The sequence below is a fragment of the Brachypodium distachyon genome, chromosome 2, assembly GCF_000005505.3.
Source record: "Brachypodium distachyon strain Bd21 chromosome 2, Brachypodium_distachyon_v3.0, whole genome shotgun sequence".
NCBI classification, from domain to species: domain Eukaryota; kingdom Viridiplantae; phylum Streptophyta; class Magnoliopsida; order Poales; family Poaceae; genus Brachypodium; species Brachypodium distachyon.
Genome location: NC_016132.3, coordinates 45,655,215 through 45,670,504, shown reverse-complemented (window position 1 = coordinate 45,670,504; position 15,290 = coordinate 45,655,215). Strand labels below are relative to the sequence as shown.

The 15,290-nt window shown below is 43.4% G+C and overlaps 1 protein-coding gene across 2 annotated transcripts; it reads left to right on the top strand.

Moving 5' to 3' along the window:
- Nucleotides 1-593: 593 nt before the first annotated feature.
- LOC104582831 (COP1-interactive protein 1) lies at nt 594-8,553 on the top strand. 2 transcript variants are annotated; one of them, XM_010233796.3, is made up of 5 exons: nt 594-751; nt 871-978; nt 1,136-1,203; nt 3,945-4,152; nt 4,403-8,553. In XM_010233796.3, exons 4-5 carry the CDS (start codon nt 4,098-4,100, stop codon nt 8,323-8,325), a joined length of 3,978 nt encoding a protein of 1,325 aa, XP_010232098.1. In that variant the 5' UTR covers nt 594-751; nt 871-978; nt 1,136-1,203; nt 3,945-4,097; the 3' UTR covers nt 8,326-8,553. The 2 variants fall into 2 exon arrangements, with proteins under 2 accessions (XP_010232098.1, XP_014755314.1); XM_014899828.2 differs by lacking the exon at nt 594-751 and having other exon boundaries at nt 769-978.
- Nucleotides 8,554-15,290: the final 6,737 nt, after the last annotated feature.

Here is a 15,290-nt window from a genome sequence, read left to right as displayed (position 1 = left end):
GACCGAAAGTAGCTGCCGGACCGGATGTCGACTTATGGTTTCACATTGTTACACTTACCTTAACCACGCCATTATGTCAATAATTTAGCTTTAATCCGCTTTTAACATGTGAAAAATAAACTTCTAATCCCAATCAGTAAATATTAATAAAGGACTCAGATACATCTAATCCTTTAAGTGCATTTTATGAAGAAAAAACCTAGAGAATCCCATCTCATGGGTTTTTAATAAAATGCCTTTAAGTGATTATTAGATGTTCTATCTTTCATTTGAAACTTTTATTTAAGATCTAGTGGCCAGGATTAGATGTATTCAAGTTTTCAGTTAATAAAGGTTTTCACCTCAAACGTAGCTTAATCGTTTTGTCGTTGCATTAGCAGACCGATCGTAACGCAGCGTCCGGGAGTCGGACTCGAAACCGATGGTAACACAGCATCGAGCTACAAAAGATTCCTCTAGGAAACAACACAACAAGAACAAAAGCACAGCAGCATTCTATAGGAACAGGGACAGTGGGCTGTGGGCAGTAGCCAGCAGTAGGAGGTTGTCCTCGTCAGCCCCCACCGTCGTTTTCCCCAGCTATTTTGTATTTATGAATCCCACCCACGCTTGGACGAGACAAGAGCCGGCAGCCCGCAGCCGTGGGCCGTGGCTTGGCTGGCTCCCACCCCCCGCCAGCTCAGACCACAGGCTATCTCGCGTTCGAAATGGCGGGAGCTCTGTTTGGATTCGGGGTTAATCTCGTGATAAGGTGCGGATGCGAAGGGCTTTCAGCTAGATGTCGAGAGGCTCAACCGCTCAAGCAGGACAAATTGCTGTTCGCTCCTATTTTTCTCGGGTATTTTTTGTTGATTGTTCACTTCTGTGCAGACGTTTCTAAGCTCTGTCCACACACATCTCGACTACCTGTGGGCTGTGGCTGCTACTCCTGCAGTTTGTTTTGCTTCGTCAAGCAAACGCTTCGCCCTTCAGCCTCAGGTAACTTCTCTCGTCTTTGTCCCGGTCGATTCCCGCATCGATCTTCTTGCTCAGTTCTTCCCGCTGTTTTGATGCGCCAAGTGGCGCTCCGCTCGATTGAAATCGATGCACGGTCTTGCCGTCTTGGTCATGCTTGATCTTTCTTTCTCCTTATCAGATCTTTACTGCCCGGGGTTCAATAAGAGGTGGCAGACAACATATATAGAGGAGGAGGGGTTTCATTTGGTACGTTTCTTGACTTCCATCTATGGCTTCTAGGGCATGGGCTTACTGTGATGCCATTGTTGTTGCACCAGTATAGTGATTTCTGTTGCTGTACCAGTGTGTGTGGCTGTGTGCTGTTGGATGGATCACTCTGATGTGTTTAGAAAATCTTTAATTCATGGCGAATTTGTTTTCTAGCTTCCAAATGCAACTGAGTTTGAACTTGGAATTTTTACATCTTAAAAAGAATGTTATCTCCTCTGCATGTGGTACTTATTTTAGATTTTTCCCACAACCTATACAAATGATTCCCACGACTTCACACTGTAAAGATAGTTTCCACCAGGTAATTTTCCACTTTTTGGAAGTCATGCTGTTGGGAGGTCAAGTTATGCTGTGGTGTACTCCATCTGTTCCTAAATATAAGATGTTTTGGCTTTGTCCTAAGTTTGACCAAGTTTACAGAAGAATCTACCAACATTTCACAACTCTAAATTAGTTTTATTAGATCCATTATGATATTATATCTTCATAATATACTTATTTGATATTGTAGACGTTTACGGAGGTAGTTAGGGAAAGGTTCACTGAGATCTGATATAGTTCGCCCATGTATGTGTACTTCAGATGTTTGAAGTCATCAATAAGTAAAAGACGTGTACGGTAAAAATATAGAACCGCTAGATAGAGCTGGTATATGAAATTTTAATTTATCTACCAATATTAAGCCATAACACAATTTGGCTGTGGTCACAGTAAAGAATAATAATCTATAAAAACAAATATGGTTACCTGCTAGTCCTCCTTTAAAGGATTTGCTGTTTAACCATCTTTGTAGACAAATGTTCTTTGATGTCTTCATGAAATAAAAAAATAGTATCAGAACTTACCTTATCTCAACATTAGGTGTTCTTGTATGGCAGGCTGAGCTCATGTCTGATGTGCGAACCAAATATTTTGTACTGCAACTGCAACAATGTGTATATATATATATATATATATATATATATATATATATATATATATATATATATATATATATATATATATATATATATATATATATATATATAGATATGATTGATATATCCAATAGTCCAAGTGCAATGATAAAAAAAGTAGATCCTAACCACTTTCAAGTTTCAACCAAGGGGCAAAAGTCTTACCAGGTACTCCCTTTGTTCCATAATTCTTGTCGAAATATTACATGTATCTAGACGCTTTTTAGGAATAGACATATCCATTTTTGACAAATTTCAGACAAGAATTATGAAACGGAGGAAGTAGCACTTTATGTGTAACCTTCCAAACATGCTCCTTGCAGTGACGGAGATCGAACTCATAACTAGGCAGGTTGGCACTAAATAAAGCATAAATTAGACAGGTAGATGACATTTTGAAGTTCAATCAGCATAAACACCCTAAATACTACTCCCTCCGTTTCTAAATACTTGTCGCTGTTTTAGTGCAAACTTGAACTAATGCTTCAAGTATTTAGAAACGGAGGGAGTACTAGTTATCTTAGTGATTAAGCTTGCAATCCCTTAATCACTTAAATAATGCTTCCATTCCTCACAACTAGAGGGTCGAAGGTCCACTTTGGTCCTTGGAAAGCTGTGCCACTGTCTACTTGCATATCCATCAACAAGATGGTCTTTTCATTTTCATGTTCTGCGTCTAACTTCGCTGCCGAAATTAAGAGAATACAATATATATGTCAGCAGTGCAGAGAGCTACTAACACGTACTGAGTACTGCACAAGTACTTCGTGCTTTGTTATTCAGTCAAGAAGCATAAGTGTTGTTTTAGTTGATATGCTGTTTCAGTCCTTGAAAGGGTATGTCAAACATATTGTGCTAAGATTAAAAATTAAAAAATGTTGCCAAGTAAAAATACTAAACATGTTAATAAACTAGCTTACATAATCATCCCTGTGTCTTTGAGGTCACCATGGGCCTCAGCTTACTTCTGTAATTCCTCAATTCCCATCCAATTTCTTATCGCATACTGTTTGAATTTGATACATTCTCACCTTTAAAATAAATTCTCATTTCCTAGGTGTTTGTAAAGGTATATAATAGACCTCCAGAATCTCCATGACTCCGTTGAACTTTTGATCAGAAATTTCAGCTGGGAAACCATATCAATCTAAGCAAACACCAGTATTAAATGATACCATTTTAAGTACTCCTTCCGTCCCATATTAAGTGACTTTCTATTACATGTACCTAGACGTTTTTTAGGCATAGATACATCCATATTTGCACAAATTTGAGTCGCTTAATATGGGACGGAGGGAGTATATGTTATTATTACCAATGTAAACTTGTCGTGTTATTATTGCTCCTTGTCTTGCCTAGAAAGGGTGTAATAGCTGACAACTGCTGCCATTTTAAACCCCCAAAATCTTCGTAAGTGTCACTAGGCTAGGTGTACAACTTTTTGGTTGTTCCTTTTTTTCCCTGTTCGTTGCTTTGGGTGCACTTTGTTCTTTTTTATCATCCTTTCTGTCTTTGTTTGCTTTTGCAGTAAGACCCGCACCATCTAGGTACTTGCTTCTAATATGAAATGACGCGCATTTTGGTGTGCGTTTGAGAGGGAACAAAACTGCATAAGTTTTGTATTGTTGATACCTTTGTTTTTAAAAAAAAAATCCAGTTGGACAGACAACTCTTCTGTGATTTCATAAGTTGCTTACATACTCCCCAAAATGGGCTTCAATCTTTTCTATATCATAATTATCTTTTTGTTCTTGTACACAGTTCACTCTTGAGACATCTCTCAGTGTCACAAGTAAAGGTGTAATCTGGAGTTACAGCATCATATGATCTCAAGTATGAACACTTTGGTCTAGATCTGCTTTTTGGCAAAGAAATACCAAAGCTTGTCCACATAAGAACCTTCAGCAGTTCAGCATGACAAAGACACACAAAATTAGGAAGTCCAAACATCTTCTGGAGAACAAAAAGGGTATTCTCTTGACTCACGTTAACTATTACTTTTTTCCGAGAAGAAACACAAATCTCATAGATCAAATTATTTACATTAAAACATTCCTATTGTTCTATTATTGATACCGTTTACTTTTTGTTGGATGATCTAAGCACTTATGTCGTTTTAGCTATTTAGATGTACTTTGCATTGTACTGTGGTTAACAGCAGTTCCTAGTTGTAGCCATTTATTGTCTGAAAGCACTTTGCTGTTTTTTTCTTTCCACAGGTGTTGATGAGAACGTGGAAAGTATTCTTCGTATAATCAGAGAGGAGAATGAGATGCCTGAGACTGAAGTAGATGATTCTGGAAATACCTTCAAGAAATCAAAACTATCCTCCCTTGTGAAGGGTTTCCACGAAGAATATCAATATCTGCACAAGCACTGCAAACAGCTCATTAGTAAACTAGAAAATGTTGGGCACAGTTCCACAGGTTCAGATTCGTCTGATTCAGACTCAGAGGGAGACAGATCAGACAACGATGTTGCTGAGACAAAAGTAGACACGCTCAATGAAGAAAATGACTGGAAGCAGCTTACTGAAGATAATCAAGGCACAGAACGAAGTGTGGAAGCAGAAATTCAGAAACTGAAACAAAATGCAGATGAACAAGCAAAGGAAATATCAAATCTGAAGCAGCTATTGGATGAAGCACTAAATGATAAAGAATCAACCAGGATAGAGTTTAGTTCAGATGTAGCAAATTTGTCATCTGAGAATGAAAATCTAAAATTATTGGTCAAAAGTGCAGAGGGGAAGACAGGGGAATTACTGAAGGCATTAGCAGTCGTGGAGAATGAGATCAGAACATTATCCAGTGAGAAGCAAATTATCGAAACAGAGAGAGAGGACCTGAAGATTTCAATTGTACGCCTGGAGAACAAGAGGGAAGATATGAGCAATCAGCTGCATCATACAGTGGAGAAATGCACCTTCTTGTCATCCCAACTTGAGAAGGCCCAGCTAGCTGAGAAAGAAGTGCAGAACTTTTTATTGGAAAAAAAGAAGATGATGAATCAAAACTTGATGATGTCAGTGGAGTATGATAACCTGAAAGCACAACAGAAGAATTTTGATATCGAGTGTTCCCAGCTGAAGGCAACTCTTGCTGAAATCAAAGCTGAAAACGAGTCCTTGCTTGGAGAAAACCATTCACTTGAAAGCAAACTTCAACTTTCAGGGATGGAGATAGATGGTATGACACTGGAGAAAGAGGAGTTAATGAACAATCTGAACAAGGAACGTGCTTATGCACAAGAAGAAAAATTAAGACTAGTATCAGAACAATCCAAGTGTTTGAATGAGTTGGAGAAGGCACATTCTAGCGTCAAGGAACTAGAAAAGGAACTGGAATCAACAAAAGTTGCCCTGAATGATAATATTGCAGAGCTACATAGAGAGAAGAATTCTGCAGCACTAGAGCTAAAACAATTGGAAGCTTCTTTAAAGAAACTTGAGAATGAAGTCGAACAGCAACTTGAGCAAATTTCAGTTATGCAGAAGGGAAACAAAGACCTAGAGTTGACGAATTCCAATCTAAATAACGAGCTTACAGCAGTAAAAGGGCAAAAGAATGAAGCTGTTGCTTCAACTATTGATCTTGAAAGTAAGATGCAACAGAAACACGAACAAATTTCAAATCTTCAGGAGACCATTGAAGACTTAAGTGGAATAAAGACTGATATGGACAATGAGGTTATAGTACAACAGGAGGAGAAAAAATCAGCACTTGCACAGTTACAACAGTCAGAGGCCGACTTGAAGAACCTTCAAAGCGAGATGGAACAGAAACAAACCCAAATTTCAGTTCTCCAGCAAGCTAATGAAGAACTGCAGGAGGAAAATTATAGCTTGGATAGGCAACTGGAAGAAGCTAAGACTAATCTGCAAGCAAAGATCATTCTGATACAAGGAGAGAAGGAACAAGCCCTTGATAATTTGCAGCAGTCAAGCATTTTAGTCAATACCCTTGAATCTGAGTTAGAGCAGCAAAGAGAACAAAACAATATTCTACAGCTTGCAAATGAAGATCTGCAGAAGTGTAATGCTAACCTGAAGAAAGAATCTGAATATGCCATGGTTAGTCTCCATGCAGAAATTATAGCACTTCAAGAAGAGAAGAACAAAACACTTTCAGAGTTACAGCAGTCTGAGGCTTCCATCAAGAACTATAGGATTGAGTTAGAGCAAGCACAAGAGCGAATTTTGATCTTGCATCTAGCTAATGAAGATATGAAGAACGTCAATGCTAGCCTGGAAAAGCAATTTGAGGAATCACGGACCAACTTTCTTGAGGATAATGTAGCACTACGCAAAGAGAAGGAAACAGCCCTGTCAGAGTTACATCAGTCTCACGCTTCCATCATGAACTTTGAGAGAGAACTAGAAAAGCAAAGTGGAACTGTTTCAGCTCTAGAGAAAGCTAATGAGGACTTGCAGCGGAACAGTTGTGACCTGACCAAACAATTCGAAGAAGTCAAGGTTGAGTTGCAGAAGGAGATTAAAGTGGCACAAGAAGAGAAAGATACCGTATTAACCCAATTACAGGAGTCAGAGTTCTCTATAAAAAACCTTGAATGTCAGGTAGCTCAGCTGAAGGAGGATATTTCAGTTCAGCTAGAAAATAATTACAGCATGGACAAGCATTTGGAGGAAACTAGGGCCATCCTGCATGCAGATATTCTAGCACTTCGCGAAGAGAAGGAAACAGCTCTCTCAGAGTTACAGCAGTCTCAAGCTTCTATGATGATCTGTGAGCGCGAGCTAGAAAAGCAAAGGCAGAGCATTTCAGCTCTACAACAAGCTAATGATGAATCAGAAAAGAACAACTATGCTTTGACCAAACAATTGGAAGACTTTCAGGTTGAGTTACAGAAGAAGATTAAGGTGGCACAAGAAGAGAAGGATACACTATTAACACAACTAAAGCAGTCAGAGTCTTCTATCAAGAATCTTAAATGTGAGATAGTGAAACTGAAGGAAAATCTTTCAATTCAGTTGAAAAACAATTCTAGCTTGGAAGAACAGTTTGAAGAGGCAATATTAAAAGTTTCTAACTTACACGAGAAACTCGAGAAGGTTCAAGCTGAGGCAGATAGTCAAATTAGTGATATGAATAGTAATGCAAAAGATTTGGAGAAGATAATCGACATATTGTCATCTCAGAAGGGAAAGGTGGAGGAAGATCTGAAAATTATGATTAAAACATGCGCGGAAAACATGTCCTTCATGAATAAATTCGAAGATAGAGTTAAGCAGAAAATTACAGATCATGACACAGAACTTGCTGTTCTCGAGCAGAGCATCAGAGGGATACTTAGCAGTTGTCAGAGACTTCAGCATAGATATGATGAGGTATCCACAAAGGCGTCCCAGCTTGAGGTACTCAAGCAAAATCAGATTGAGAAAATAGATCAACTAGAGGAGAAAAACACTGGAATTTTGGACAAACATCATCATTTGGAAGCGGAAAAGTTATATGCAAATAAGGAGAATGCAAAGCTACAAAAGCATGTGCAGGAACTTGAAGTTCAACTCCAGCTAGCCAAGCAGAAGCTTAAAGTTACTGATGCAGAGAGCAGATGCAAAGAAAACAGCTATATCATGAAAGTGCAAACATCACAGGCTGAGATCGGGCATCTTGAAAAACAAATACAGGTGTTTTCTGGAAGGATCAGCTCGCTGGAAGAAACTCTCATGCAAATAAAAGAAAGTGCCGAGTCAGTGGTCTGTAAATTGGCCAGTCAACTGGATGAGCTTGAATCACACTCCAGTCAGAGTTTGGCACACTTCATTGCCCGATTTTCTGCATGCAGTGAAGAGCTCAGTGTCCTAAAGGATAAGTTACACCACCATCTTGATGAGCAGAAAGCATTGCTCAAGGAAAACAACGAGTTGGCTATTAGATTGAAAAAGAAAGAAAAGGTGATGTCAGAAATGGTTAGTAGTGCTGCTGAGGCAGATGAGAGGATGGTTCAACTTGAGAAGATAATTGAAGAAAAAGATGATGAGCTAGCAGCTCGAGTGCAAGAGAAAAGAGAAGCCATCAAGCAGCTGAGTGATACAATTGATTACCACAAGAACAACAACGATGATCTGGTCTGCTACATTCGTAGCCAGAGCCGCCCTCGCCTTCCATTCTGTCTGTAAATTTGGTCACCAAAAGTTCATTGCCGATAGGTGTAAAGGTTGCATTGTATCAGTGAACATTAGCACATAATTTATTGCCATTTTTTCATGTATTATATATAGTGCTCAAACACATTTTGGAAGTAGTCACATAGGTTGTGGCTTCTGTGTTCTATTGGCATTGGGAGTTGTAAAGACACTTACTATTCCTTCTATTATATATATCATCCTACTGGAGTTATATATCAACCGAGGCTGAGATGCAACAAATAGGAGTGTTCTCAATACAGGCTTTGAATTTTGTTTCTCTTGTTCTCAATAAAGGTACCAGCACCATAATTTCTTCTTTTGTTTTACATGTATGCTTGTAAGTATGGTGTGTCGTTCCCAATGCATATATAGCATATGCTCATCCTGGAGGTTTGGACAGATATGTTCGATGTGAAGATATATGAACTGCTGACCTGAATTCCTGAAAGCCTTTAGCCCTTGTTCTATATTTTTCCCATGATTTTGGTGTAGTCGCGCTTGACTGAAGAATTCCTACTCCAAAGTATAGCCACTACCAAGTCTCTGAATCTGAAGGTTTAGAGAAGGTTTCGTTGGACTGGCCGATTTTTTTTTTACTTCAGAAATCTAGAGTGGCATGCTGCATACCTGCCTTGGGTGGCAATGGCGTAACGCGGCGGATTGAGGGGGATTGGTGGGGGTGAGAGGTGTTCGATTCCCGCGGCGCGTTGTGGCGCGTCGGCGGAGTGCTCCGGCAGCGCGCTTTGGTGATGGGAAGCGCACGGAGCAGCGAGCAGCGAGGGTTCGATACGCGGGATTAACGGTGCTCCGTTCTGCGCTCGAGGAGCTTCAACGGGCAAACAGGCCAGAAGACGTGAAGATCTTTGCCGCACAGTGCCCAGGTGGAACGAACCGTGGAAGAAACGAAACAAGGCCCACAGAGCCGACCGAAGCGCCACAAGGCCCAAGAGACACGGAGGCAGCCGCTGGCCCGCTTTTGATGCAGTCCTGTTAGGCCATGAGAATACCGATGGCTCGCATCGCACCGACCAGTTTGCCATCCGGAACCGATGCGCATGGCTGCGTCTTCTCTCTCAGTGAGACGCCGCTTGCGGTTTCTCTAAAAAAAAGAAAAAAAACATTTTCCAGAAATTTTGAGTTAATAAAGTGGGATACTTCTCTCAAAAAAAGAAAAAAAACATTTCCTTGCAAAATTTCCTTTTTCAAATTTGGAACGCCAACATCGAATTTCATAGTATGCAATTTTTTTATTTTGCGAGTAATTATGCAACCGAATTGACGCTACATTTCCTTTTTTAAATCATGCTTTCATCATGGAACACAAACGTCGATCTTTTTAATTATTGCTTTAAATTTGTAGTTCTTGTTTCAAGTTACGATTTCGAATTCTCTGTTATTTTTATCATATTATATTGATGCTTTATCACATTGCCTTTTTATGATGAAATTCATAGACCATACATATTGCAATCCTATATCTTACTTATTCTTCTTTCTTCTTTATATCATCCTTCCCTTTATCTACATCTCTTTAGTTTTGCTTCAGAACCTAGAATCTCATTTCTTCTTTAGAGAAAAAATTGAAGTTGCTACAACTATATGATATATCTACCCATTTATGATAGATATTTATTTAGATAGTGATTGCTTCTTACTTAGGATCTCGACAATACGAAGCAATAGGTTGGTTATTAGGTAATTTTCTATAATTACTAAGTTTTTTTCAATTTTCATTAATCTTATAGAAAGAGGTATAATTTCTTTTTTTATAGGGATTTCTGGAAAAAATTACTTGAGGCTATGACGAGGGGCTACCTCGGCAATATCCTGATTCGAGGGTTTTCGACTGAAGGAAAGCACGGTGTGCACCAGCGATCTTGTCGACTAACAAAGACTAGGGGAGCCGCAAGGTTTACCCAGGTTCAGGGCCCTCGGAAGGTAAAACCCCTACGTCCTGCTTTTGGTGTATTGTATTGATCGAGATTACAGAGTAGCTATGAAGTTATGATGCGTAGATGGATCTGGCGTGTGTCTATAGAGGTCCCCCTTCCCGACTCCCCCTCCTAGCCTTATATACTGGCGGCTAGATCTCGGGCGTGATAATCGGGAAGGTTACAATCAAATCGGTTTATTCTGGTACGAAAAGATCATGTTCCTTGACTTGAACCGCAATTTGAGGGACTCGACCTGCATATACTTGGTGGGCCTTCGAGTGGACCCCCTGATGGGCTGCATTAGGTATATGAAGGTTGAGAACTCGAAGAGTTATTCCCTCGTCAGTTAGCCTCAGGTAGGGACTCAAGAGTTTTTTTGTTTCACTAACTTGATCGCACGTCAAGATGCAGATAGTCTTCTGATTTTAACTGTTCACCATTCGATTGATTCGAACGTTTATGAGACCTGAATTAAGGGAATCCCTAACTTGTGACTCAGAAGCCACATAGCATTTCTGTGATTTGTACTGATACTGTGTGGGATGGTCGCATAACGCGCCTGGAATACTTGATCGGTCGAGTCCAGTTAATTGCGCCTGGGCAAAAACTCTGTTAGCATACATCAGCACTCGAGTCCCCAGGCTCGATCCTGGATAACTGGCGGTATCCGGGTCAAACTTGCCGGGGGTTTTACAGACTCGAAATCCAGTACTGTAGGGCGATCAACCAACGCATCCGTTGGGATCTTTTCTTCATGCAAGCGCATGGATAGTCTGGAATCGCCTGATGATGCTGATTTCCAGGCCCAATGAAAAACCATCGGGTCTTACCTTCACGCTATGAACGTGGATTCGGGTTTGTTTCGCAGTCTGTGCGACCCGGATATTGTTGTCGAGTGCCCCTGAATGGGGTACACTTCGAGTTCCTGTACCGTCAGGTGCCATCCCGAATTTTCTAGAACTTGACATGACATCTCAACTGATGCTGTGGTTAAAGAAATAATATGGGCAGTCGATGGGACGTACCTTATGCTTTATGCACAGACTGAATTGAATACTGTGGATGTGGTCAGTTTGATTTGACAATATGACATGCGCGAAATTTTAGGCGCAATGATAGCTGTAGTGGGTTCCTGAACCAACGGAAGGGGGACGGTCCGTTTCCGCTGGGGCCACGCGTCATACAAGGATGTGATACACGTGGCACCATCCTAAATCGTGCGGCATTGATTCCGCTTCGTGCCGTTACCAATCTTCTTCTTCGTTCCTCCAATCACCCCCTTGTCTCCCCCATTTCACTACGTTTTCCTTCTGCGCTCTGCTTTCTCGCCCGAAACCTAGCCTTCTCTTCGTCGCACTTGCTCCCCACTTCCTCCACCACTGCCATTGCGTGATCCCCACCATGGGCAGAAAGAAGATCTCCACCGCCGCCGGTGCTAGCACCGCTGCTGACGGCAAGAGGGCGTCTCGCGACGCTCCCCCCGCCTTGGACAAGAAATCCAAGAAAGCTACTGACGCCGCGCCCGGCGGTGACAAGAAGACCGGGGAATGGAAACGTTCTGGGATCATGGCGCCTCATCTCTCGATGATGCGGAAGCACGGGCTCATTCCCGGCGAGGACTCCGGCAAGGCCGCCTGCCGAGCAACGAGGTAACTCCCCGTCCCAAGCCTGGGGAGAGAGTTATTTTCTACGGCTTCGTGATTCGCGGTCTCTCTCTTCCCGTCCACTTCTTCTTCCATGCGCTGCTGCTAGCGTACGGGCTTCAGATGCATGATCTGACGCCCAATAGCTACCTTCACATTGCGTGCTTCATCACGCTCTGTGAGTGCTATTTGGGCGTGGAACCGCACTGGGGTTTGTGGAAGAAGCTGTTCATCATCAAGCGGCGGGGTAAGGGCGACTGGATCTACAAGACCGGCGGCGCCAACATCCAAGTCCGCGGAGATGTCCAATACTTCTCCCTTCACCAAATCGAGTTAGTGCAGCAGTGGAGGAGTCGATGGTTTTATCTCCAAGATGAGCCAGTCAACGGCAATGATTTCAGTCTGCCCGAGTTCTTCTCCTCAGCTCAAGTGAGAAAGTTGAAGTCTTGGAATCACGGTTCTGCTAAAGCAAGTGGCTGAGCTTGAACAAACTCCAGAGAAGGAGGTGAGTGGTCTGCCACTTTTCATGAAGAGGCAGATTCAGCCGATCCAGGCCAGAGCCCACTCCATGTGGGAGTACTCAGGGACATCAGACTCCACTCCCATCTGTGTGCAAGATTTGTCAGACGAGGACCTTCTGACTCGAGTAGGGGTGGTCACCCGAAAAGAGATCACCTTGGAAGATCTGGAGTCGCCTCTGCCGCCTTACGGACCCGACCGGTCGCATGAAGAGGTGACTTTTCCTTACTCACTCGCCATTTACTACTCTGCATCTTCTAAGTTAGTTTATATTGAAAAAGTGTTGTTGCAGGGCCACCCGGAGCTTATGAGCCAGCCTCCACTGGACGAAGGGGTGCCAGTTGATGATGGTGAGCCGGTCGACTGCTCCAACTCCGACGCCCTTTACGAGGACGACGTGGATGAGGAGGAAGATGATCATCAGTCGCGCAAGCGTGGTCGGTTGAGTGAAGCGGAGCAGTCGACTGGAGATTCTCATCAGCATGAGGTGCCTGAGGAGACGATTCCGTCGAGTGCCACGGCTGCATCCGACGAACCGAAGCTCCGATCACCGTCCCCGTCGGCTCCCCTGACCAAGAAAGCCAAGGTCACTGTCAAGCCGAAAGGACGCCTTCGCATATTTGATGTGTCATCGAGGGACTCCTCTAGGTAAGTTCAAAGACCAGTTCCTTTGTTGGTTAAGAATTCTTCTGTCCAAGTTAATAAGTTGCTGAAATCCATAGTGATGGTGATGCCATAGCCAAGAACTCTCGTGCCGTTTCGCCAGCCCGGAGTCCCTCAAAACCTAGTGCCTCCTTGGCTCGGTGCGAGGCGCGAGACTCTTCGCTGACGAGGAACTCACCCGCCAAGCTTCCCGAGACGGCACCGACTTCGATTGTTGCTCAACCGTCAACTTCAGCATCCCGGCTTCGTAATGGGGCTTTGGCCCTGGAAAACCACGTGAGTATTCTCCCGATGGGAGTGTTGAGTGAAACATCGTTTCGTACTAACAGCTTTTTCTCGTATTTTTGTCCATTGCAGCCTTTTGTTGAAAGGTTGGTGGACCTTGGCGACCGCTACCTAGTACTGGAGGAGGAAAACCAGCAGCTGCGCCAGGAGCTGACCCAGGCGAAAGAGGCTGCTGCTGACGCCCATGGTATGAATTTAAACTTGTACTTAATCCTTGTCTGTAATGTCAGTACGGACTTGGCTCATGTTAACCTTGTCTGTTTTTGCAGGATTGACTTAACAGGCCAACCGACTACGTGACGTGGCTGGTTGCTGACTCTGCCAAGGAATTGGTTGCTGCTCGCGCCGAGGTGGACGCGGCTGTCAAGCAGGCCAAGCTGGAAGCGCAAGAGAGCTTGGCACTCGAGAGGAAAGAAATTGCCTCTCGAGATGATGAGTTGAAGACGTGACTGTCGGCTGCCATCGACGCGCTATTCGGTGAGTTTAAATGTAACTGACGTTGTTTCCTTACCCCTTTGATTTCTTCGCCTGACATGATTTTGGCGCAGATTCCCTCGGCTCACTGTCCTCTCTTCGTGGCAAACACCAAGTCACTGGATTGAGTGGTGTGGTGGGCTCTGTCGGGGAGTTGTGCAATCACGCAGGTGACATGCTCACAAAGGTGACTTCCTCGCTGAGGTCATTATTTACGAGTATGTATCCAGACGTCGAGACGCCAAGCTCACTCGACGGGTTGCTGAGCTTCTTCGACGGTGAAGATCCACTCGAAGACTTCACTCGGGCGCAGACCCAGGCAGGTGCTGAGGCTGCATTCATCCTTTCGCTCGCGCATGGACTCGACCAAGCGCTGCTGCAGAAGGTTGCTGATGGCGCCCCCACGACTTTTGATGGGCAAGTCGTCGAGTTGAAGCGCTTTGTTAAGCGGGGACGCAAATTGGCGAAGAAGTTCACCACGTGATCGAGTAGCTGAACGCGGTGATTGTCCAATCCGCACAGGAGGCTACGGATGAGGTGGGAGCTGGACCTTCGTCCTGAAGTTTGTTTTTGCTTTACTCTAATAGTTGTTAGTATTGACTTCGCCAGGATTTCATTTAAGATGAGTCCGTACTATGGTGCTTGCAATATCCTCTTTTGTTGCAATATAAATCTCTCTTGGCTGTCTTTTGAAGATGTATGTTCTTTTATGTCTTGCTTTGCGTTGTAGAGCGATGACGATGAAACGCGTGAAACACCAGTTGCCCAAGCCGTTCCTGCACAGTCGCAGCCAGTGCCCGCTGCCATGGCGACTCCAGCGCCCTCCCCCGCTTCTCTTCTGGACCCGACGATACTGAGGGACCAGCTGAAAGGTCTCGAGCAGAAACTTCGGGTGGTTACGGGGGAGTTGACCGTGCAACGAACCAAAGCCAAAGCCGCCACTGACCGCGAACAATTTCTGATGAAAGAGTTGTTGACGATGTCCGAGAAACTGGCGGGTAACTGAATTTCATTCCTTCGATTGACTGTCTTCTTTGCAACTGTTGTCGTTATTGACTCTGATGCTCCAGGCCTTTGAATTGATCCCCAATCGGAGGCCGAACTGGTGAACTCCCGACTGAGTAGGCTAAACACGTCGAACAGGTCATCCTTCTGGTATGACAGAGACAGGGGCCAAGCTTTGGCATTGATGCAAGACCGTGTTGACCAGATAGAGGATTTCGCCGACTCCTGTCGAGCATGTATACCAATCCTTGTTTCCTCTGCGTCGACTGCCTTCTGGACTTGAAGCTTTGATGCAGAAATTTCGTGGCGGCACGGGTATACAAGATTTTGCCTGGAGTTTGATGATTAGGGGCGCTCAACATGCGTTGGCGTTTGCCCTAGTGAAGCATCCCAGTTTAGATCTTGATCATATCCATGAACTGCCTGTGATGCC